Source organism: Dromiciops gliroides, chromosome 1 (assembly GCF_019393635.1).
Source record: "Dromiciops gliroides isolate mDroGli1 chromosome 1, mDroGli1.pri, whole genome shotgun sequence".
NCBI classification, from domain to species: domain Eukaryota; kingdom Metazoa; phylum Chordata; class Mammalia; order Microbiotheria; family Microbiotheriidae; genus Dromiciops; species Dromiciops gliroides.
Genome location: NC_057861.1, coordinates 22,104,304 through 22,127,971, shown reverse-complemented (window position 1 = coordinate 22,127,971; position 23,668 = coordinate 22,104,304). Strand labels below are relative to the sequence as shown.

Genomic DNA, 23,668 nt, shown 5'->3' with positions numbered 1-23,668 from the left:
CCCCATCCCTATGCATTTACATAGACCAAAAGCCAAGCCTGGGATGCTCACCTAGTGTTCATCTCTACCTTTCAGAAATCCTTCTATTATTCAAGGTTCAGATCAGGGGTCATTTCTTTCATGAAGCTCACCATTGATGTGCCTAGCTAAAAACATTCAAGAATATCTCTCTCTCTCTCTCTCTCCCTCCCTCCCTCCCTCTCTCCCTCCCTCCCTCTCTCCCTTCCTCCCATTTTATACTTTAAAATTGGTTTCTAAATACCAATTCTGTGAGCTATCTAAGGACTATTACCTCCATTTCACAGATAGGAAAATAGTCTCAGAGAGGCTAATGTGCAAGGTGGAAGACCCTGATGTCACACTCAAGTCTCCTGATTTCAAATCTATTTATAAGCTTCATCACACTTTGTTCCCTGTTTCAAAGGGTAGAGAAAAAAAAGATCAAATAAGGAGAGGGGGGCAGAGAGAGAGAGAGAGAGAGAGAGAGAGAGAGAGAGAGAGAGAGAGAGAGAGAGAGAGAGAGATGGGGGGGAGGGAAGAGCAAGCTCCACCATAATGTCTTTGCCTTTGAATGACTCCAGGACTGCTGTTCCAGCTCCACCCCCAACATATTCTGGGATGGTTCAGGGTGACCTGTCTCTGGGAAACAGGGCCAGACAGACAGCATGCCTCCCATCAGTGGCTCCAGTCTGATGGCTTGGCCATGTTACAGTTAATCCACTTTACTACTTCTCTTCCCAAATTCAGGGAAGCAGCACAGTTTGGTGGAAAGAACACTCAGTCTGGAGGATCTGCATTCAAATTCCACATTTGCCATTTACTAGCTGTGTGACTTTGGGCAAGTCACTTCTCCTCTGTCTGCCTCAGTTTCTTCATTTATAAAATGAGGAGGTTGGATTAGTTTACTTCTGGGGCTTCTTCTAGATTTAAATCTGACTTAAAATAGACAGATATTACAAGGACATGTCCAGGGGAAGTTTGATTGTAAAGCTGAATACCTTTTACCCAGCTTTCTATAAGTAGTTGGGACTTTAGGGACTTTTCCCTCTACTACCAGTGTCTGAATAATGAAAATCTCACCTTCTCAGACTCAGTTTGCCTGCAAAGCCTATAGTTTTCACTACCAGACAATCATTTGGGTCCTTAAAGATTTATCCTGAACAGCCAGAGAAAATAGGATATCCAAGAATCTAGAGCTAAAAGGGTCTATTGAAGTCACTTAGTTCAACTTCCCCCTCCTAACTCTCCACCCCATTTTTACGGAGGAGGAAATGGGGAAGGAAAGAAGGAAACAAGCACTTATTAAGCACCTACTAAGTGCCAGGCAATGTACTAATATTATCTCATTTGATCACAAGTATTATTTCATTTGATCCTCATAACAAGTTAGGGAGGTGGGTATTATCCTCATTTTACAGATGAGGAAACAAAGGTGGACAGAGAAAAAAGTGACTTGGCCCAGGGTCACATAGCTAATAAATGTTTGAGGTCCCAGTTGAATTCATGTCTTCCTGAGGCCCAGAGCTCTATTCATTTCACCACCTAGCTGTTGAGAAGGAGAGTGACTGATGTCAAGACAAACAGTATAGGATTAAAATCTATCTCTCCCTATTACAAATCAGAGGTCTTCGTATCACAAGAAATTCTCACCAAATATCGTACTCCTTTGATACAACTCACTTTGAAAAGCTTAATGGGAGTTAGTCACAATCTAAACACAGCTTCCCCTTAAATAGCTATTTTTGCTACTTATACTCAAAAGAGCAGTGTCCCATTGAAGTTTAAGGTAGGATGATGGAAAGGGCATTATGTCACGTAGGAATAAGCCGAGAGATAGAATTCAGTGGCTCACAGGACCATAGATATAAAGTAGAAAGAGAGCTTCTCTAGTCTAGGGGTCCTTAACATAGTTCCATGTATATATTTGGGGGGGGTTCAACTTTTTTTTGGTGAATTCTGATAACTGTATTTTCATATATTTGGTTTCTTTTGTAATCTTTTTTTATTTTACACATTTACAAACATCATTTTGAGAAGGGTTCCACAGGTTGCCAAAGAGGTCCATGTCACAAAAATGGTTAAGAATCCCTGATCCCTTCTTTCTTTTACAGATGAAGAAACTGAGGCTACATCACTCACCCAAGACCATACAGTTAGTACATGTCTCAGGTATAATTTGAAGTAGATTCTCTGAATCTAGACCGAAGTGATCCTTCCATGCAAGTATACTCTACCTTATTGTAGGATCTCAGAGATGAAGGAATTTCAGAGCCATCTTAGTCCAACTTATTTTTGACCAAGACTCTCCTTGAAAACTTCACCAGCCAGTTTGCTATTATCTTCCATTTTAGGGGTGAGTTCACCCCATTCACATTCATAGTTATGGTTCTTACTTGTTCATCACCCTCCATACTATTCTTGTGGACTTTTTCCTCTCTTTGCTCCCTGCCCTCTTTTTACAAAAAAAGGGTGATAAGAAAAGTATGCTTAGCATCTGGCTCTATGCTTTATGCAATCAGTTTCCTTTCTCCTCTTTTCATCTCTTCCTCCAGATCCAAGTCATCATTTCTTTTTTTCCCTTTAATTCCCTCTTCATAACCCCCCCCCACACTTTGAACTTAGCATATTTGTTACAAGGCTTTTATTTTTTCTTGTTTTTCTCTTTTCAAATGGAGGAGGGGAAAGAAACACAGGAAGAGAAAACAAATTGAAAAATAAAATGGAAAAAATATCACTGACAATGATCATCTGGTATCCACCTGAATTCCTTTGGTGAATGAGAATTCAGGAAACAAAGAATCCTGAGGAGCATATAGTCAGATGTTCTCCCAGGATGCTTCAGGGAAGGTCACGGCTGCCTTGGGGAGTAAAGTAGGGAAGGAGGAGTATTATTGGTTACACTTCTTAGAATAGGACACTGGATGCCAAAAGGGATCATGGCTGTGGAGTTGGAAGAGCTAACTACTCCATATATAGAAAGATAGAGGTTCATTTTTGGATTCATTCTTTCCTTAGAAAGTCACTGGGACAGGTTGTAGGGTGGATGGGGATGCAAGGAAGGAGTGTGAAATGAGAGCTGATCTTTTGTAGGCTGAATTGTGCTCTCCCTTAGTGGCTGCCAAGTGAGTAGGCTTTGAAGAAGAGTGCTCTTTCTGTGCCTCCTGGAAATCATATGGTCCAGACCTTTAATTCTCAATTCTAAAGTGGTTTTGTAATTTAGTTCAACTTAATGAGACTTGGAAGACAGCCAGGATAATTACAAGAGACCTTAACTTTGGAATAGTTTGTCTCAACTGAATGCAATCACATAGGGAAATTGGTGGAAGGGGTCTGCTGCCCAGGGGCATTGGGATCATTCCCTAGAGGGAAATCTTGCCCTGGTTGTCAGTCAGCTCTCTTGTAGCCTAGACTAACACCCTCTTTCTGTCTATTATGCCCTCTCCCACCCCGTGAAAGATTTGACCTGGATTTGGTCCCTATTTCAGTGAAAAAGGACTAGGTCAAGGTAAACTGTTGTGTTTGGTTTTTCTCTTGTTAATCAACATACATTTAAAAGGTACTTACCTATTAATGATTACCTAGTAAATGTGTCAGGCATTGTGACAAGTTTTTAAGAACTCAAAAGAAGGCAAAAACAGTCCTTGCCTTCAAGGACCTCACATTCTAATGGGAGAAATAATAAGTGAACAACTAGGTACATGCAAGATCTATACAGGGTAGATGGGAAGTGATCTTAGAGAAAGGTCCCAGCTGTGAGAGAGGACTAGGAAAGGCAGAAGTTGGGACTTGAGCTGAGTCTTAAAGGAAGCCAGTTAAATCAAGAGGAAGAAGTGAGGGCAGAGACTGTTTCATGGCTTTTTTGTCCTCAATCCATAGTCATAGAGTCTGGTATACAGTAGGCACTTAATAAATGCTAGTTGATTAATTGATTTTACTCTTGCTTTTGAGTGATGAGTGCCAGGGATGCAGGTTTAGACATGGTTCATAGGACTATAGATCTGGAACTAGAAGGAACCTCAGCAACCATCTAGATCAACATCTTCATTTTACAGATAAGGAAACTGAGGACCAGGAAAGTGAAAGGACTTGCCCAGGGCCTAATGGGTAATAAACCTCAGAGGTGTCATTAGAACCCAGATCCTCTGACTACAAGAAGGCATTTGATTCAACCACATTTTATCCCCATGGTAGAGGGTTGGAATACAGGAAATGAGATCATACAATTTTGGAGTTGGGACTTCATATCCTTTCCAGTCCAACCTGTACCTGAAAAAGAATCCCTACTGTCAATCAATGAATGAACATCTATTAAGCACCTACTATGTGCCAGGCATTGGGCTAAGTGCTGGGGATACAAAGAGACAAAGGTCAGCCCCTGCCCTCAAAGAGCTTACAATCTAAATATAAAATACCTGACAAGAAGTCATTTAGTCTTTGCTTGAAGACCTCTGGTGAAGGAGAAGCTAATTCCAACTTTATGAAGAAGGTCTTTCCTGATGTCCTCTCCCCCACCAGGGTCTTTCCTCTGAGATTACCTCCCACTGTCCAGATCTGGAATGTACATAGTTTGCATGTTGTTTCCCCTTGTGAATGCCTAGAGAGCAGGGGATGTTTTTGTCATTCTTCAAATCCCCAGCACTTAGCACAGACCCCTTCTCCCAGTGTCCCTATGTGAGTGTATTCAGTTGAGACAAACTATTCCAAAGTTAGGGTCTTCATCAATATTTGTTGTGCTAAATGCTTGTTGGTTGACTGACCTCCTGGGGGTTGGTGTGTTTCATTTATGAATAGCTCATTAGGAAGTGGTTTCATATATCAGGCTTCTCATCCCTTCCTGTCCAGTTACAAATACAGCACAACAAATATTGATGAAGTGGCTCATTGTGTGTCATGAGTAGAGGAGGTGTTGGGGTAGATCATTCATCTCCCTACAAGGGTGGAACCCTCAGCATGCAGCCAGGGAGAACTAGGCAGGCAGTATCACAATGACTTCCTTGGGGGCAGGGACTGTCTTTGGCTTTTCTTTGTATCCCCAGCAGTTAGCACAATGCCTGGCACATAATTGGTGCTTAATAAATACTTATTGACTGATTGACAGCCCAGTCCATTTGGGCAGAGGTTTAAACATTAGAATTTTTTTTTCTGTAACAGGTCTCTCATTCTTTCTCACCTTCTCCCATGTCTACTACATAAAGGAGAGGAGTACTAGGTAAATATTAGCCCCCTCATACCCAAAAGTTTGGCTCTATTTCTCCAGTCACACACCATCCCCTCTTGCCCACTACCATGCCCCTTGTTGGGACCTACTTCCTAACTCTTCATGGGACATGGCTGAGCTGGCTGGCTACATTCCCAGGTAAGTGGGGCAGGGAAACCTGGTTTCTGGGTTACCAGGCTGAAATACACATGTACACACACCTGCCACACAGCTTACCTGTCTGCCTGGACTTCTGCATCCCTTGTCTCCACTTTGTGTGGCTCCCCTCCATTGATCTCTTTCTTGCCACTAGCCAGCAGGTTCAGCACGGGCTGAATCTCCTGGAGAAGGTCATTGCTTTCCCCACCACTGTGCAGTCCAGCCAGGGCACTTTTCTTTGTGGGGTCTGCACCCTTCTGGTCAGGTACCATGCCGTTGGTTTGTGCCAGGGAATTGTCTTCTTGGCCATTTTCCCTGGGATGCTGAGGCATGTTCCGGAGGGCCTCAGCACCACCTGGCCCTGGGGGCTGATCTTTGCTGGGCACGGCCTGGTGGGACAGTTCCACCACTTTGGAGGCCGAGCCCAAGGGTCGGGTCACTCGGATGGTCTTGGGTGTCCCATCACCAGTGAATGTAGTCTCCAGGTGAGTCGTGAAGCCCTCGGGACCCCTCAGGATGAGGACCACATGAGTCTCTGAGGCAATGCTCCGTAGAACCTCTAGGGCACCATCGTAGCTCATGTCCACCAAGGGCCGGCCATTGACTGCAAGGATGATATCGCCCGCTTGAATAAGACCACTCTGTTCAGCTGCTCCACCCCGGATCAGGTCAGAGATGATCACTGGGGGCTTACTAACCCGTTCTTTCACCAGGAAGCCCAAGCCTCCCACTTTGCGTTTGAACAGCCTCACAGAAATGACATTGGGTTGAATTTGTTGAACACTAAACATGTGGTCTTCCATTGTAGCTTCAGAGTATCTGGTCCAATGAGTGCAAGCCTTGGTGACCAGAGGCTTTTTCCCCAGAGAGGGACACTCTCTGGACCTCAAAAAAGGGAGTTAAGAAGATGAATACTGTTGGAGCTGGACTTGTATGAGCCAGACTCAGGAGAAGGATTGGTTCTTTGGTGTTTGAGTAATTAGTCTAGGATATCAACTGGTTTAGAGCATCTGGTGGCATCTATTCATTCCAATCCCAATTTCTAGGGCATGGTGTGATTCATTTCTATTCTCACTCTCTCGCTCTGAGGAAGGGATGGGTGACTTCTCCGGGGGGTTCAGAACAGAAGATAGGAAGGAGATTCAGCCCCAAAGAAACAGATGCCAGGCCTGGCAATGCCACCCTGGCACAGAGAGGACCTCTGGGAGCTGCTCTAGTGGTGATACATGCCAACTCCAGATCATTCCTCACTGTTAGCTAGATGAGGGCAGCAATTTCTCTCATAGGTGCCTCAGTAGATGCACTGTCAGGCTGAGAACAGACTGGTAGTTTCTTGAGCTAAAGACAGAGAGGAAAAGAAGGAGAGAGAAAAAGATACAAAAGATTGATGAGTATGAAAAAAAAATGGGAAAAATAGCCCTGAATAAGGTAATCACGAGACATTCCCATTGGGAACCTCAGGGCAGAGTTTTGAAGGCAACTCAGAAAATGAGCCCACTCTCAAGGGGGTTCCCTTCCCAGCCAGCTGTAAATTACAGAATTTTACCTCCATGATCAAAGGCCTCCTTGACAAAGGAGTCTCCCTAGGGATGCCATTGACAGTCAGAACTAGAAATCAAACAGTGAGAAGCTTAAGGACTCTATTCCCCATCCTCTCCACAGCCCTCCTGGGCCCATCTTACATAGCTATAGTCTTTTCCCTTCTGCAGTAGAATATTCTTAGTGCACAGAATAATGCCTCATTTACATGACATATCCGATTCACTTCCTCCTGCTCCAATGACAAATGCCACCAACAAATTGGAAGAATAATCATGCCTTTGATGAGATCCAACCAATCAACAAACATTTATTAAGCACCTACTATATGCCAAGAACTATGCCAAGCTATGGAGATACAAAAAGAAGCAAAAGACCCCCTGCCCTCAAGGTGCTTACAGTCTAATGGGGGAGACACAATGCAAATAAATATGTACAAAGCAAGCTGTGAAGGATAAATCGGAAATAATTAAAAGAAAAAAAAGATTTACATATGTTCTCCAGACATTCTTTTAGTGTATGGAACATTCTTCTTATAGTTTTCTTTTTTTAAAAAAGTATTTAAATGAGTTCTTATTATTTTCTTTTTTAAATAATAAACATTTTTATTTAAAGTTGAGTTCCAAATTTGATCCCTCCTCTCCCTCTTCTCCCCCTCCCTGATGCTGTAAGCAATCAGATATAGATTGTATATGTACAATTATGTAGAACATTACCATATTAGTCATTTCATCTTATAATTTTCTTAATGTCCATAGTATTACAAAGTATGTTCTTTTCTATCTGGCATGAATTCTTCTACTTAGAGTATGCAATGGATAGAAGCCTAGAAGACCTCATTCAATTCCCATGTGTCAAAGGCAGGATTTATTAATTTTAATTAATCCTGGATATCAAAAGCCTTGAGGAGACAAAAAAGCCCCTCCTCGCCTGAATTTTCTCTCACTAAAAATTAAATACTATTGGTAATTTTCAAATAAATCACTGAGGATCATCTAGGCTTGGGCTAGGGTTTGGCTGATGGATTTATGGCTTTTGGCTCCCACTGCGCCACTAACCCTAAGATCACGTTCCTGATAGACCCCAAGGAGCTGGAGAAAAGCCCATATGCCACATTATTTACCTGGTCTTAGAGCCCTGATAATAGGAAACAATATATACTAAATGAGCAAGGAGGACTCTTGCTGGTACTGTGCAATATGTGGATTGTAGAGGTCCAGAGTGAATCGCTGAGACCCATCACAAAGGCGGAGGAATTTGATGCCCTACAGAACCAGGAAAATATTTTTGTTCTGGTTAAAGGGTGGGATATGGACATATTCTGAATATATCATCAGATTAAATAAACTGCTTCTATAATAGCCATTCTCATTCTCTCTCTCTCTCTCTCTTTTTCTGTCAGGGTTAAGTGACTTGCCCAGGGTCACACAGCTAGAAAGTTTTGGAGGCCAGATTTGAACTCAGGTCCTCTTGATACCAAGCAAGGCCAGTCCTCTACCCACTGCACCACCTAGCTGCCCCACCACTGTCTCGTGAATACAATAATAGTTCACATTTATGTCCACATTAAGGTTTATAAATTACTTTATATATCTCATTTGAGCCTCAGAACAACCCAGTGAGGTAGTTGCTATTATGATAATTATTATATTATATATGAATAATATATAACATGCAATATCTATAATATTGTAATATGCTATTATTTGGGGGTTCGACATGACTGAAGACAGCTACAGCAGCTGTGAAATTAAAAGGTTCTTGATCCTTGGAAGGAAAACTATGGCAAATCTGGAAAGCATAGGAAAAAACAGGGATATCACCTTGCCCACAAAGGTCTGTGTAGTCAAAACTATGGTTTTTTCCAGTAGCAACGTATAGCTGTGAGAGTTAAAACTATAAGGAAAGTTGAGCACCACAGAATTGACACTTTGGAATTGTGGTGCTGGAAAAGGTTGTTGAGAGTCTCTTAGGTAGCAAGAAGATCAAATCAGTCATTTCTTAAAGACAGTAATTCAGACTAGTCATTGGAAGGTCAAATACTGAAGCTGAAGTTTAAATACTTGGGTCACATAATGGGAAGACGGGACTCATTGGAAAAGTTCCTGGTGTTGGGAAAGATTAAAGGCAAAAGGAGAAGGAGATGGAAGAGGATGAGAAGGATAGATAATATCCTGAAAGCAATGAACATGAGTTTGGAAAGACTTTGGAAGATGGTGGAAGATGCTTTGGTCCTTGAGATCATGAAGAGTTGAACATGACAGAATGACTTAACAGCAACAATAGCTGCTATTATTCTCCTCATTTTATAGATGAGGATACTGAGACTTGAAGAGGGTGCTTATCTAAGGCCACACAGCTAATAAGTGCCAGAGGCAGGATGGGAATAAAGGTCTAAGTTCAGCACCTACTTGGGGGCTGGAAGTCCTTTGTGTAAGACCAAAATTGGGTTGGACTAAGATGACCACTGAACCCCCTTCCAACTCTTAGTTCAATGATTCTATGAGACTCAATGCTTATATTTTAACCCTAACTCAGGACAAATATGTATGTATGTGTGTGTGTGTGTGTGCTGTTTCTTTTGCATGTCAGTTTGTGTGTGTGTCTGTGTATGGTGGCATTATAGAATGTGTAAATGTGTATGATGTTTGTGTACAGTGGGATTATGGTAGGGCTGTATGGTATGAGTGTATGCTATGTCTGGGCTGTGAGCATATGTTTTCTGTGTGTAGTTGTTGTGTGGGAGGCTGTATATCTTGATGTGTACATGTGAATGTGTGGCAAATGTATAGGATGAGTGGGTGGGTGGTTGTTGGGTATGAATGGATGTGGGTATATATATATATATATATATGGTCTAGTGGAGAGTATATTGTTTTGGAATCAGAAGACCTAGGCTTAAAGCCAGGCTCTCATCTGTGTGATCTTCCCTTCTCTGAACCTCAGTTTCCTCATTTGTAAATTAACTCTAAATCCTTGGGGATCTGGTGCAGGTCAGTATTGGTCCAGATGGTGTGAGAGGGTGGTGGAAATAACCATTCCAATTCTTTTCTTTCTCTCCCTTCAAGTCCTAGTTACATGCAAAGTAGTGCATGCCTTCCTTCTGGGTGTCCTCCCAGCCAACCCAGTTGAGTGGGGACCTCCCAGCTGCAGTGAATGACAGACACTCTTGTCCTCATCTTGCCTTCAGCTCCACACTAGGACTGAGACAATTGACACCTGACCTAATGCCTCTGGGAACCGGAGGCTGGGGTCAAGCTTTCGCCTCCCCCTCAGCCCAAGGGATCACCTCCTGGGGCAGCCCGAGTCCCTGATGTGTGTGTTCAACCTCTCCCTTTGTGGGGTGTGTTATGTAATGCCGCCATCCCCTCTGTGTGGGAGACAGAATAATAAATATCCCAGGACCAGCCTGGTTTGTACTCTCCATCTGGCATCTCTGTGTGTGTTTCTCTCTGTGTATTCATGCATCACTTTCCTGCTGTGTCATTTCTCTGGTGTTTGTGTGTATGTGTGTGTGTATGTGTGTGAGCACATTTGCACGCGTGCATTTTCTCAGGCTCTCCTGAGTATCTCTCTTTCTTTGTATCCTTCTGTAGACGTTCCAGAAGGACCAGAAATCCAGCAAATAGCACCAGGCTCTTCCTGGCCATGGAATGCCCATGCCCACCCTCCCTTAGCTGTCTGCCATCCCAATTCCATCTGGAGATTTAGCTCATTACAGAACAATTTTTAAATGTTTGGTTCCAGAGCCAAGGGGATGAGACCACAAAAGCCCCTTGGATGGCATGAGTTGGGAATTTCATCTCTGTTCTTTTACTGAAGGAGAGATTTTGAGGCAAGTCTCACACATGCTAATAGAGAGAAGGCTCTCATGTTCTCCTCCTCCACTCCACCCACACTCCACTCCTTGGGCCAGAGCTATCAAAAGGCAACATGGTGCCCAAGCTAGTAACTGGCATAATAGCTAGCATTTATACAGTGCATTAAAAAATTATCTCATGTGATGCTCACAACCACCCCAGAAGGTAGGTGCTATTTTATAGATGAGGAATTGAAGGCAGACTTGTAGTACACAGGTAGTAAGCATCTGAGGTCAAATTGGAACTCAGGTCTTCCTGACTCCAGTTCCACTGTATAATTCACTAAGGCACCTAGCTACCCCTAGTAGAAGTCTTTGGTGATGGGCTGCAGTGTGTGGTGGTAGGGGGTGAGGAAAGGGTATTGAGGTCCTAAGTCTCTCTTCCTCACTGGACATGGGTTAAAATTCAGACTCTGTCATGGACTTCTCTCTGTGACCTTTGGACAAGGCACATTACCCCTCTAGTGCTCATTGGAAATCATGGCAGAGTGGATAGAGAGCTGGCTTTGAATTCAGGAAGCCCTGGGTTCAAATCTAGCCTCTGATATATTCTGTATTTTGACTCTGGGCAAGTCACTTAACCCCTCAATGCCCCAGGCAAATTTCTAAGGTTATAAGTTGCAAACAGGTACAGGACAAGTATAGATGTATATTGGTAGAGAATTATGGAAAAAAACAACAACAAGAAGTAGCAATTATAGTGCTTTAAGATTTGCAAAATGCTTTATAATATCATCTCATTTTATCCTCACAACATATCTGTGAAATGGATATTATTATTCCCCTTTTGACAGATTGGGAAACTGAGGCAGGCAAATGGTTAAGTGACTTGCTCAGGGTCATACAGCTTGTGCCTGAGACAGGATTTTTGAATTTAGGTCTTCCAGTCTATAGGACTATCCATTTTGCTGCCTATACACAGACATGTGTTTACATACCTACCCACATAAATACATACTTACATACACATACACACTCATAAGAGGAGGAAGTGGGACTAGTTTTTCTCTGAGGTCTTATCTGTTGCTATCATTCGAGGGTCTTTTCTGCCTCTAACAGCCTGAGATTCATACCCAGGACCCTGGCCTGAGACAAGTACAAGGACATCAGGGCAGTGGATCTTTGCAAGTCATTTAATGCTCAGACCTTAGTTTCCTCTTCTTCAAACTGAATGAGCTCTAAATTTCCTTCCAGATCCATGATCTATGAACATAGACAGGATGGCTACACTGTGAAGACTCATTATGGAGGAGTGGGTGTTAAGGGGGGGAGGGGATGGATGGTAAGAAGCATCCCTTCCCTTTTCCTCTCATTCATCTCTGGCAGTCTCAGAATACATAAAGAATGGCTAGGCAATGGGAAGACCTGCCAACACAGGAGATGTCCTCCCTTTGCTTCTCCATCTTTACTAAGGCTGCTTGAGCACTCCCATGGCTTGGATAACCCCATTCCTTTCTGTGATATGGAAGACTTACCATCTGCCCTGCCACTGCCTCTTAACATCTTCCAGACTTTCCCTGACCCTTGTACTGCCATTTGATCTACTTTTCTGACATAAGTTTCCCTGGGACTTACCACCCACACCACCGCTGCACCCTAATGAGGGGCAAATAGGTGGTGCAGTGGATAGATCACTGGCTCTGAAGTTGGAAGGATCTGAGTTCAAATCTCTTCTCAGACACTTACTAGCTGTGTGATCCTGGGTAAGTCACTTAACCCCAGTTGCCTTAAAATATCCAATAGTCCTGATGTGTATCTTGCCACTGGACGCAGATGGCTCTGGAGGAGACAATGAGGCTGGTGACTGCACAACCCTCTCTCACTTAAATTCAATTCAGTGCAAGTCATGACATCATCCGGATGTCTTCTTCAGGAATGAAGGACAAACAACAATGACAATAACACCCTAATGACTTCCACCTTGCAGAAGAATTAAAAAAAAAATATTTATCTAAGATTCCCCAATTTGAGTTTGAACTCCTCAAGGGCAGGGACTATTTCACTTTTTTCTATCTGTTGACTCTGGAACTTAGAACACTGCTTGGCACACAGTGGTTAATAAATGATTTTTCTTTCATCCATCCATCTACCCATTAATCCACCCATCCATCCATCCATCCATCCATCCATCCATCCATCCATCCATCCATCCATCCATCCATCCATCCATACACCCATTCATCCATCCATCCATCCATCCATCCATCCATCCATCCATCCATCCATCCATCCATCCATCCATCCATCCATCCATCCATCCATCCATCCATCCATCCATGATCCTCTAATAGGGAAAGAACCCTGCAAAAGCAGAGGGAATGCAGAACTTGAGTACAATCACATGGACTCAATACTTCAAGCTCTGTGATTTCTTGGTGTGGGAACTCCCTTTACTGACACAGAAAGCAATCCAGAGGCAGAGTTACAGAACCTCATCTTTGGAAGGCAATGGGAACCTGAATGAGAATGCCCTGTGTTGTTGTTTTTCAGTCATTTCAGTCATATATGACTCTTTGTTACCCCATTTGGGGTTTTCTTGGCAGAGATACTGAAGGGGTTTGCCATTTCCTTCTGCAGTATCTTTTACAGATGAGGAAACTGGGGCAAACAGAATCAATTGATTTCTTTGTGACCCTATGGTTTTCTTGGCAGAGATACTGGAGTGGTTTGCCATTTCCTTCTCTAGCTCATTTTATAGATGAGGAACCTGAGGCAAACAGGGTGAAGTGACTTGCCCAGGGCCACACAAATCTGAGTCCAGATTTGAACTCAGGTCTTTCTTACTCTAGGCCCAGTGTTCTATCCCTATCCACTACAAATATATTATACTCAACAAGTGGTAGTCTAACCTCTTCTTGAATAATTCCATTGTAGAAAAACTTATTCCATCTCAAGGCAGCCCATTCCACTATGCCTTAGTGGACAATCATTTAGGGCTCTCTTGGCTTTAAAAAAGTCCCCTCCCTGCAGCCCACCTGGGGAGGCGCCTCTGTGAGTCTGTGCTAGACTGGTACTTGGATGGCAGACACAGTCTGTCACCAGGACTGCACTGGAAGCCTCTCCCACTGTGTGGGGCTAGCCAGGGCTTGTGCTGTCTTGGCACAGTCTTGGAGGCCAGGGTGACCTCCCTGCCATGACGAGGCACCAGAGGAGGACCTTGGAGGAAGACAGTCACGCTTCTTTGGCGAAAATAAACCATGGGGCAACAGTCGCTCTCCATTTGGAAATGTCAATCTTTACACAAAAACATTCGAAATCCCAAACAATCCTTTCTCGAATCTTATTTTTTTTAAAGTCAGAATCCCAAACTACTCATTTTCAGTCTTTCCCCCAAGGAATATAACAACTAGGAATCCATCTGACGTCCCCTCTCCCACGCTGACAGCTCATTGCCACAGCCCTGCAAGTCTTCTCCTCTCACCCCTAAATCCTCAGAACAAGGAGGGCACAGCCTGGTGCTGTGGGGTTGGCAAAGGGTTGGGAGTCAGAGGACCTGGGTTCCAATCTCATTTCCATGGTGGTTTGGAGCAAGTCACTTACTGTCACTGGGCCCTGTCTGAAAAACAAGACTAGATTAGTAAGGTCTCTTAGAGTTCTGATATTCTATAGTTTAAGATCTCTCCGAGCACTGACATTCAAAGTTCTAAAATATCTTCTGGCTCTGACATTCTACATTTAAACATTTTATCTCTAGGTCTAAATTCTCTTTGTTTTTGTTCCTGGTCCTCAGTTCCCTCATCTGCAAAATGAGGATGTTGGGACATGATCTCCGAAGTCCCTTTGAGGTCCACCCTCAATCACTCCTGTGATTCAGTTCTCGTTCTCTCTCTCTCTCTCTCTCTCTCTCTCTCTCTCTCTCTCTCTCTCTCTCTCTCTCTCCCTCTCTCTCTCTCTGTTGGGGCAATGAGGGTTAAGTGACTTGCCCAGGGTCACACAGCTAGTAAGTGTCAAGTGTCTGAGGCCGGATTAGAACTCAGGTCCTCCTGAATCCAGGGCTGATGCTTTATCCACTGCATCACCTAGCTGTGCCTGATTCAGTTCTCTTGAGGACTGACCTGGTCAAGTCAGAGGGAGCTGTCCCTTTGTCCACAGATCCCTTCTTTCCCTCTTCATCTTCTGTTCCTCCTAATGAGCGCATCCATGAAGGTGCTGCTGGTGACTCAATCCAAGATTCACAGAATTTCAGAGTTTGACGGGACCTCAAAGTTGGCCATTCAGTCCGACCCATGCCTGACCAAAAAACTCCTCTCTAACATCCCTGACAAGTGAACATTGTGTTCCTTCCTGAACACCTCTGGTAAGGTGAATCTCCTCTAGAGGCATCTGGCTGATACAGTGGTTGGAAAGACAGAATTAGACTTGAGAAGCCCTATATTCAAATCCTGCCACAGACAGTATTAGCAGTGTGACACTTGGAAAGTCACTTATCCTCTGCCTGCCTCAGTTTCCCCAATAATAAAATGGGGGTAATAGTAGCTCCCACAGTTGTGAGGATTCCATCAGGTAATATTTGTATGGTGACTGACACATAGCAGGCACTTCATAAATGTTTCCTTCCTTCCTTCCTTCCTCCAGGATAAACAACCTTAGGTCTTTCCACTGATACTTGTATGATGCAGAAGATCTTCCTGGCTAACCCCCACTGGATAGTCTCTAAGTTATCAATTCCCTTCCTGTGGTGAGGTCCTCAGACCTGAGAGCAGTACTTCAGCTGTGGGTTGGCCAAGCTTGAGAACAACAAGCCCGTCACCTCCCTTGTCCTCCTCTTGCTGTGTAGCCAAAGAGTGTATCAGCGAGTTGGTTATCAAAGGGACATTGTTCCCATCCAGATGGTAAACTGAATGAAATGTCCTTTAAAGTAATTCATGCTGAGGGCCTCTATACAAAGCCTCAGGTGCCAGGAAACACTTAATTGACTCAGTTTCCCAGTGGCTCGGGTGGTATTTAAACACTTCATCTTAGCAGGACGCCAATGATCAGTGTCATTTGCATGACAGTTTGGAACATTTTGTCCGCCCATTGCCCCTCCCAGAGGTAAGTGTCACTGGTCCATTTTATCAAGAGGTTGGACAAAAGCCATGTTTCACCTAGTCCCTGGGGGAGAAGCTGGTCTCCAGTAAGAACTAGATTTGTTAAGCTCCCATTTTACATTTTTTTTAAATTTTAAAGTGTTTCCAGTGGAGACTGAGACATTGTCATTTTATATATGGAGAAAGAGAAAGGTCTAAGAGTGATTCATAAATCTTTAGGGTCCAAGCATCATCCCAATGATGACATGTCTCTCTTGATAGAATGTACATGGACTTCTTGTGGACAGGGACTTTTTTTTTTGTCATTGTACTCCCAGTACCCATCACAGTGCCTGGAACATAGTAGGTGCTTACAAATATTTATCATCTGATTGAGGGAATAAGTCAGGAAAATAAAAGCTTCAACAGCTCCCCAATCTATTGATAAGGACTGATGGAATAACTATGGCTATTTACAAAGGAAGGAAGAGAAAAGGGAGGGGAGGGGATGAGCATGTATATAAGACCTACTATGTGCCAGGCACTGTGCTAAGTGTTTTGCAACAATCCTGTGAGATAGGTGTTGTTATTATTATTATCATTACACTATTATTTTCCCCCATTTTAAAGTTGAGGAAACTGAGGCAGATAGAGGTTAAGTGATCTGCCCAGAGTCACACTGCTAGTAAATGTCTGGAAGGCAGCTTTGAACTCAAGTTTTCTTGACTCCAAGCTCTAACCACTGTACCACCCATCTGCTAAGATGTAGATATAATTACTGGTTAATGGGTAGATGGAATTGGATTGGGTTTATATGTGTGAATTCATTGTTTGGGGGGGGGACTGTCCATGTGGAAACCCAATATTGATGCAGAGATTTGCAGGAAGGCTTTGAGAGGTTAAGAGACTTTCCCTTGGTGAGGCACACCTAGGCTGTTTCAAAGGATTTAAACTCAGATTTTCCTGCTTCAAGGCCTACTCTCAATTTATATATTAAAATGGGGATAGGACATTAGTTGTTTTTCATTTTTCAGTCATGTCTGACTCTTTGTGACCCTATTTGTAGTTTTCTTGGCAGAGATACTAGAGAGGTTTCTATTCATAGATCAATTGCAACTATATGATCTATGAATATAAATATGATACATATATCTTATTTCCTTTAAGTCATCAATACTCATTACTTTAGCAATTAGAGGACAATTAGATATTTAAAATTTTCCTTTTCCTTTCCTGCCAAGCCAAAGAAAGGAAATGGTTCTATGCTACTGGAAAAAATAGCCAGCCTGGAAAGATGAACAAGAAAGCAGATGCTAGAATTCTAGAAAAATACCAGGTAGCTAAATGCCCATAACATCAGAAGAAGAAGCAATTAATTGCTGCTGTTTTAGAATTGGCTCTCAAAAATATGAAGACATAATTTTAAGTATAATTCACATTATTAATATTTTTCCACCACTTTCTTTTTTTGTGAGGCAATTGGGGTTAAGTGACTTGCCCAGGGTCACACAGCTAGTAAGTGTTAAGTGTCTGAGGCCGGATTTGAACTCAGGTACTCCTGACTCCAGGGCCGGTGCTCTATCTACTGCGCCATCTATCTGCCCATTTTCCACCACTTTCTTAAGTCTAGAAATCAAGAAAATAATAAATTAAGCCCTGATTTGTAGTGTTTTCCAATTCTTGAGGTGCCAATGCTCACATTGAAAATTTAACAATTGAATCCCATAGGCTGGTTAGAGCTGGGTCTGGCACACTAATGTCTGGAAGGGACTTTAGGGATCATTTTTCCCTGGCCCTTTACTTAACATATAGGGAAACTGAGACCCATTCAGCAGAAATGACTTGCCCATGGTTGTAGAGCTAGCAAGGGACAGAACTGGAAAGTAGTTTTCTGCTTCCCATCCCAAATTCCTCTCTCCACACCATGTCAAGTGGTCCAGCCATTTGCTTCCTGGCCTCTCATTTCAGGTGAGAAAGGTTGGGTGTGCTCAGAGTTTTAACACCCATTCCATGAATTCTGCACACCTTGTAATGGACTTCTAAATGCCCTATTTGGAGGAATGCTTCCCTGCCTGCCTTTCTCTCCTCTTTCCTCTCATTACACCACTGTGCTTTGAGCAAAGGTGAAATGACAGGTCTCATTCCTATCTCCATCACTTTTTTTCTTGGAATAAAATAATTCTCCTCTTCTACCAGCACTTTCCTCCTGAAGTTAGACCATAGCATGTCCTATTTATTCTAACAAAGGCTGAACAAAGTCCCTTCTTTTTTTTCTGGTCAATTAATCCACCAGCAACCATTTATTCAGCTCCTGCTACATGTGGTATGGTAGGTACCAGGCATAAAAGGACAAAAAAATGAGACACTCTGTCCCCAAGAAGTTTACATTCCTTCAAGGGAGACAAAACATGTACATTTGAGTATATGGGATGGGAGAAGGCAATAGTAGATGGAGAGCTGAAAAAAGGCTTCATGGAAGAGGTAAGCCTTGAACTGAACTTTGAAGGGAAATAAAGATTCCAGGAGGCAGAGATGAGGAAGGAGTGAATTTCAGTTGGTCCAGAGTTTATGTGACTTATCTTAGATTAGGGCAGCTGGGTGATACAGTAAATAAACACTGGACCTGGAGTTAGGAAGATCTGAGTTCAAATCCAGCCCCAGATACCTACTAGCTCTGTGATCTTAAACAAGCCACTTAACCCTGTTTGACTCAGTTTCCTCATGTGTTAAATGAGCTGGAGAAGGGAATTGGCAAACCATTCCAGTGTCTTTGCCAAGAAAACCCCAAATGGAATCATGAAGACTCAAACATGACTGACACGACTAACCAACAACAACCCTAGATTACCCAGGGAATGTTAGAACTTGAAATTGAGCTTCTGCTCAATGATTGGCCTCACTGATTGGTCTCAAGAGATGATGCCATTTTTATCTATCATCTTTACAATCTTTACAATGTACAACGGTGACCACTGACACATGCTAGCTATGTAGTGACATGACCAAATCTCATTAGCGTTTACAGAGCAGAGTTCCATAGAGTACCATGGTCCTCCTCGTCTGCTGGCACCTCAATACCCTTTTCTAAGCCACCCCACATTGACTTTTCCACAACTTTCAACAGAAAGTTCAACAGAATCACAGAATGTCAGAGTTGGAAGGGACCTCAGTGACCACTGAGTCCAGCCAGTATCTGAACAAGGGACACCCTGACAACAACTCTGATGACTGAATATCCAACCTATATTGGAAGGGCTCAAGTTAGAGGGAATCCACCATTTTTCTTTTCTTTTCTTTTCTTTTCTTTTCTTTTCTTTTCTTTTCTTTTCTTTTCTTTTCTTTTCTTTTTTCTTTCTTTCTTTTGCAGGGCAATGAGGGTTAAGTGACTTGCCCAGGGTCACACAGCTAGTAAGTGTCAAGTGTCTGAAGCCAAATTTGAACTCAGGTCCTCCTGAATCCAGAGCCAGTGCTTTATCCACTGTGCCACATAGCTGCCCCAGAATCCACCATTTTTCAGGTTATTCACTTCACATGAGATTAATCACAATGTTCTTGTGTTAGCCTCTTTTTTTTTTTAGTGAGGCAATTGGGGTTAAGTGACTTGCCCAGGGTCACACAGCTAGTAAGTGTTAAGTGTCTGAGGCTGGATTTGAACTCAGGTACTCCTGACTCCAGGGCCAGTGCTCTATTCATGGCGCCACCTAGCTGCCCCGTGTTAACCTCTTTTTAAATGTGATTTTGGACTGAATTAGTGTTAGCGTCCAGGAGGAAGGAATTGATTGTCCTGTTGTCTTCTACCTTAGTAATACCCCATTTGCATCCTGAGTTCACCTCTCGGAGCTACATTTTAGAAATGATATTGACAAGCTCTTCTGTTTCACTGGCATAGTCAGAGACCAGAAGGGTACTACCCACTGGGGGGTGATCAGAATGATTCAAAATCCTGCCATAAGAAATTTGTTTGGGGGAACCTGGAATATTTAACTCAAAGAAGAGAAGACTCAGGTGAGTCTTGAGCGATGTCTGCAAGTGTTATTATCCAGAAGCTAGAAGCTGTAGAAAGACCAAATTAGGCTTCACATAAGGAAAAACTCTCTCTCAATTAGAGTTGTCCAAAAGAGAAGTGATATTAATATTCACATTAATATTAATTAATATCACATTAAAAGAGGCTAACACAAGAATATTATTATTAACAATAACTATATGACAATCACCTTCACATTAATATTAATATCACACTAAAAAGAAGCCAGCCAATAGATGATTGACATGGTTAGATCCTAGGAGGATCATAGATTTAGACTGAATGTTCTTGGTGGGACAGGGATTATGTCCTTCTCTTTCTTGGTATCCCTAGTGTTTTGCACAGTGCTTGGCATAAAGTGCTTAATAAATGCGTGTTGATTGATTCACTAGAGCTGGGGGCAATCTAATCCACCCCCTTTTATTGTACTGAGGAGGAAACTGAGCTCTGGCCCATATGTGACTTGCCCAAGGTCACACAGGTTGTGTTCTTTTCATTGTATGTCTATAGCAGAATATCCCACAGGACTAAGACTATGTTAGATACTCAATGTATTAAATCCAGTTCATGTTATCAAATGAGATGATTGTTGTCAAATGCTAAGCACATTGTCATGTAGTAGGCAATAAATAAATGTATGTTCCCTTCCCCACCTAGGATTTGGCAATGTTTCATTTTTGTCTTTGTAAACCCAGCATCATTGGCAGGTAAGTGGCTCAGTGGATAGAGTGCTGGACCTGAAGTTAGGAAGATTCATCTTCCCAAGTTCAAATCTGGCCTCAGACACTTCTTAGCTGTGTAAGCCTGGGCAAGTCACTTAACTCTGCCTAAGTTTCAGTATCTGTAAAATAAGCTGGAGAAGGATACGGCAAACCACTTAAGTATCTCTGCCCAAACCCTGCCCCCCCCAAACAGCAAATGGTGGCACAAAAAGTCAGATACTACTGAAAATGACTGAACAACACCCAGTGTCTTGTGCATAGTCTGGCACTTAATCCATGCTTACCGGGAAGTTGTGGTGACACAGAATATAGAGCAATGGACTTGGAGTCAGGAAAACCTGGGTTCAAATCTTGTTTCGCACACTTAACCAATTATCTGTATGACACTGGCTAAATCACACAACCTCTTCGTCTCAGTTTCCTCAACTGTAAAATGAGGATAATAATAGCAATGACCTTCCATATGATTTTTTTTTGGTGAAGCAATTGGGGTTAAGTGACTTGCCCAGGGTCACACAGCTAGTAAGTGTTAAGTGTCTGAGACCGGATTTGAACCCAGGTACTACTGACTCCAGGGCTGGTGCTCTATCCACTGCGCCATCTAGCTGACCCCATATGATTTTTGTGAAGATTAAATTAAATAAGTTGGATAGTGCTTTGAAAACCTTAATGTACTGTGTAAATGCTAGTGATCATTATTATTACTGTCATCATTACTACTGTTGTTGAATTGAGTTTAGAGATGAGGCTCAGAGCAGGAAAGTGACTTGTCCAAAGTCACATAGGTTATATGTGGCAGAGCTAGGATACAAACCCAGATCTTTTGATTCCCTGTCTAGTCTTTCTTCTGCCACTCCACCCTGTTGATGTGCCCACAAATAAGGGAGAGTGAGATACAGGCATCAGAAAGATCTAAAACAAAGTGTTGTGGGATTTCAGAGGAAGCAAAAATCAATTTCAGCTAGGGGCAATCAAGGAAAGCTGGGCAGGGTTTTCAGGAGGGCATTATAATTATTGGAAATGACGTGGGCAAGGGCAGGCATGTGGGTGAGAAACCAGACATCAATGGGGAAGGAAGGAGTCTGTGTTAGCCGGAAGGCTGGGCACTTGAAGATGAGTCGTATGAGATAAGGATTGATTGTTGACCGAATACTGAAACTATTATTTAATTGCCTCCCACCTCCTTAGCTAATTGGATGCGATCAGATGAAGAGTTGGCTGTACAAAACAAATGTGCTTTCAAATCAATTTTCTGGGAGAGATTCAAAATCCAGGCTGCAATCTAGGGGTTCCCACATGTTCTGAAGTTTTAACTTCCTTTAACTCATGATGGATTTTGTGCTGCTCTTCCCCCTTGCCCTAAAGCATCAAATAGTGTGTATTTGTATTGAACTCTAAGTGAACTTTTGTCTGGTGTGGTGTTTGAGAAGGTTGTGGAAGAGATAGCCCTAGGGTGGTCAAGGCTAGAGTTCCCCTTCATGCCTCTCATCTCATGAATGTGACTGCTAAGATACCAAAAACTTGTTTACTTTTCTTCTTACTTGAAACCATCCCTCCCCCATCCTCTTTACAATTCCAAAAACTAATTGTAAGCACCTCATTGGTTGAGATTAGATATACTGATGTTGTTGAGTCATTTCAGTCATGTCTGACTCTTCATAGACCCTTTTCTTGGCAAAGATACTGGAATGGTTTGCCATTTCCTTCTCCAGCTCATTTTACTGATGAGGAAACTGAGATAAACAGGGTGAAGTGGTTTGTCCAAGGTCACAGAGCTAATAAGTGTCTGAGGCCAGATTTGAATTCAGTTCTTCCTGAATCCAGGCCTGGCACTGTATCTACTGTCACCTCACTTCCTGAGATATCTTCATGCCACTAGTCATAATTCCCAGTTCTACTCAGTGAAGAAGAAAATGCATGTTTCTGATCCAAAAGCCATTAAAACTAGATGTTTAAAACAATTTTAGAAAGCCCAGGAGATTAAAGGCATCAAAAAATAAATAAGATCAGTGGTAGAGAGAATAGCTTAGAAATACATTCCTGGAATGATCTTCAAACTAATATCTCTCTTCAAGTATTTGTTGGGTTGTCAAGACTTATTCTACTTGGTCCCAGAGGGCAAAGCCAGAAGCAATGGGGGGAAATGAGAGGGGGGGGGGAGGAAGAGGAGGGGGGGGGAGGGAGGGAGGGGTTTGGAATAATAATCACAGAATCCTAGAGTTGGAAGGGAGACTTCTATGTGAGGTTATCTGCTCCAATCCATACCTGAATGAGGATCTCATTTACATCATGGCCCAACAAGTGGGCTCATCTTTCCTTGAAGATTTCTGGTGAAGGAGGAGTTTATTACCTCCTAGGGTGGCCCATTCTGGCTGCTCCAAATTTATCTATGTATCTGCCATCCACTGCTTCTAGCTCTTCCTTCTGGGTCCAAAGGGAATGACTTGAATCCCTCTTCTTTCATGAATGCCTTTAATGTATTTGAATACAATGAAGCAGTGTGGCATAAGGAATGGGGTGCTGGAATTAGACTCAGGAAGACCAGTGTTCAAATTCTACCTCAGACACTTATTTACTAGTTGTGTAATTCTTTGTAAGTCCCCTAACTTCTCTGAGTCACAGTGTCCCCATACGTAAGATGTAGGGTTTGAATTTATTCAGTTCCAGATTTATGATTCTATGAACAACCAGATCCTCCCTAAGTATCTTCTTCTCCAGGTTAAACACTATTCCATCCCTTTCCCTTTCCCTTTCCTTTCCCCCACCCCCTCCAGCTTTTTCAATCAGTCCTTATAAAGTGTGATCCCAGGACCCATCACCACCCTTGCTCAATGAATCCAGGCACTCTCCACTTTATCAATATCCTTTCTAAGTAATGTCACAAAAACTTACAAATAATTAGAGCTGCCTGAATGTACAGTAGGCTGCTTGGGGAGGTAGTGGGTTCCTGCTCACTGGGGGCTTTTGAGAAAAGGCTGGATGACTGATTGTTGGGCACACTGTAGAGGGATGAATCTGATGAGCTACTTTGAGATCCTATGATCTCAATTTCTCAGAGCTCTAGAGTATATTCTTTTGCTGACAGGAGGAAGCATCACTGGCTCCGTGGTTAATGTCCCTGCTGCAACCAGAATGAGAGAAAAGGCTCAATTAGGA

General features: G+C 42.8%; 1 protein-coding gene across 2 annotated transcripts in view; it reads right to left on the bottom strand.

Moving 5' to 3' along the window:
* NOS1 (nitric oxide synthase 1) overlaps positions 1-23,668 on the bottom strand; it is a 148,117-nt gene that overhangs the window by 102,976 nt on the left and 21,473 nt on the right. For both annotated transcript variants that reach the window (XM_043966167.1, XM_043966157.1), the window contains exon 2: positions 5,435-6,694. In XM_043966167.1, the coding sequence (XP_043822102.1) occupies positions 5,435-6,159 (725 nt within the window). In that variant the 5' untranslated portion in view covers positions 6,160-6,694. The remainder of the gene's footprint in view (positions 1-5,434; positions 6,695-23,668) is intronic.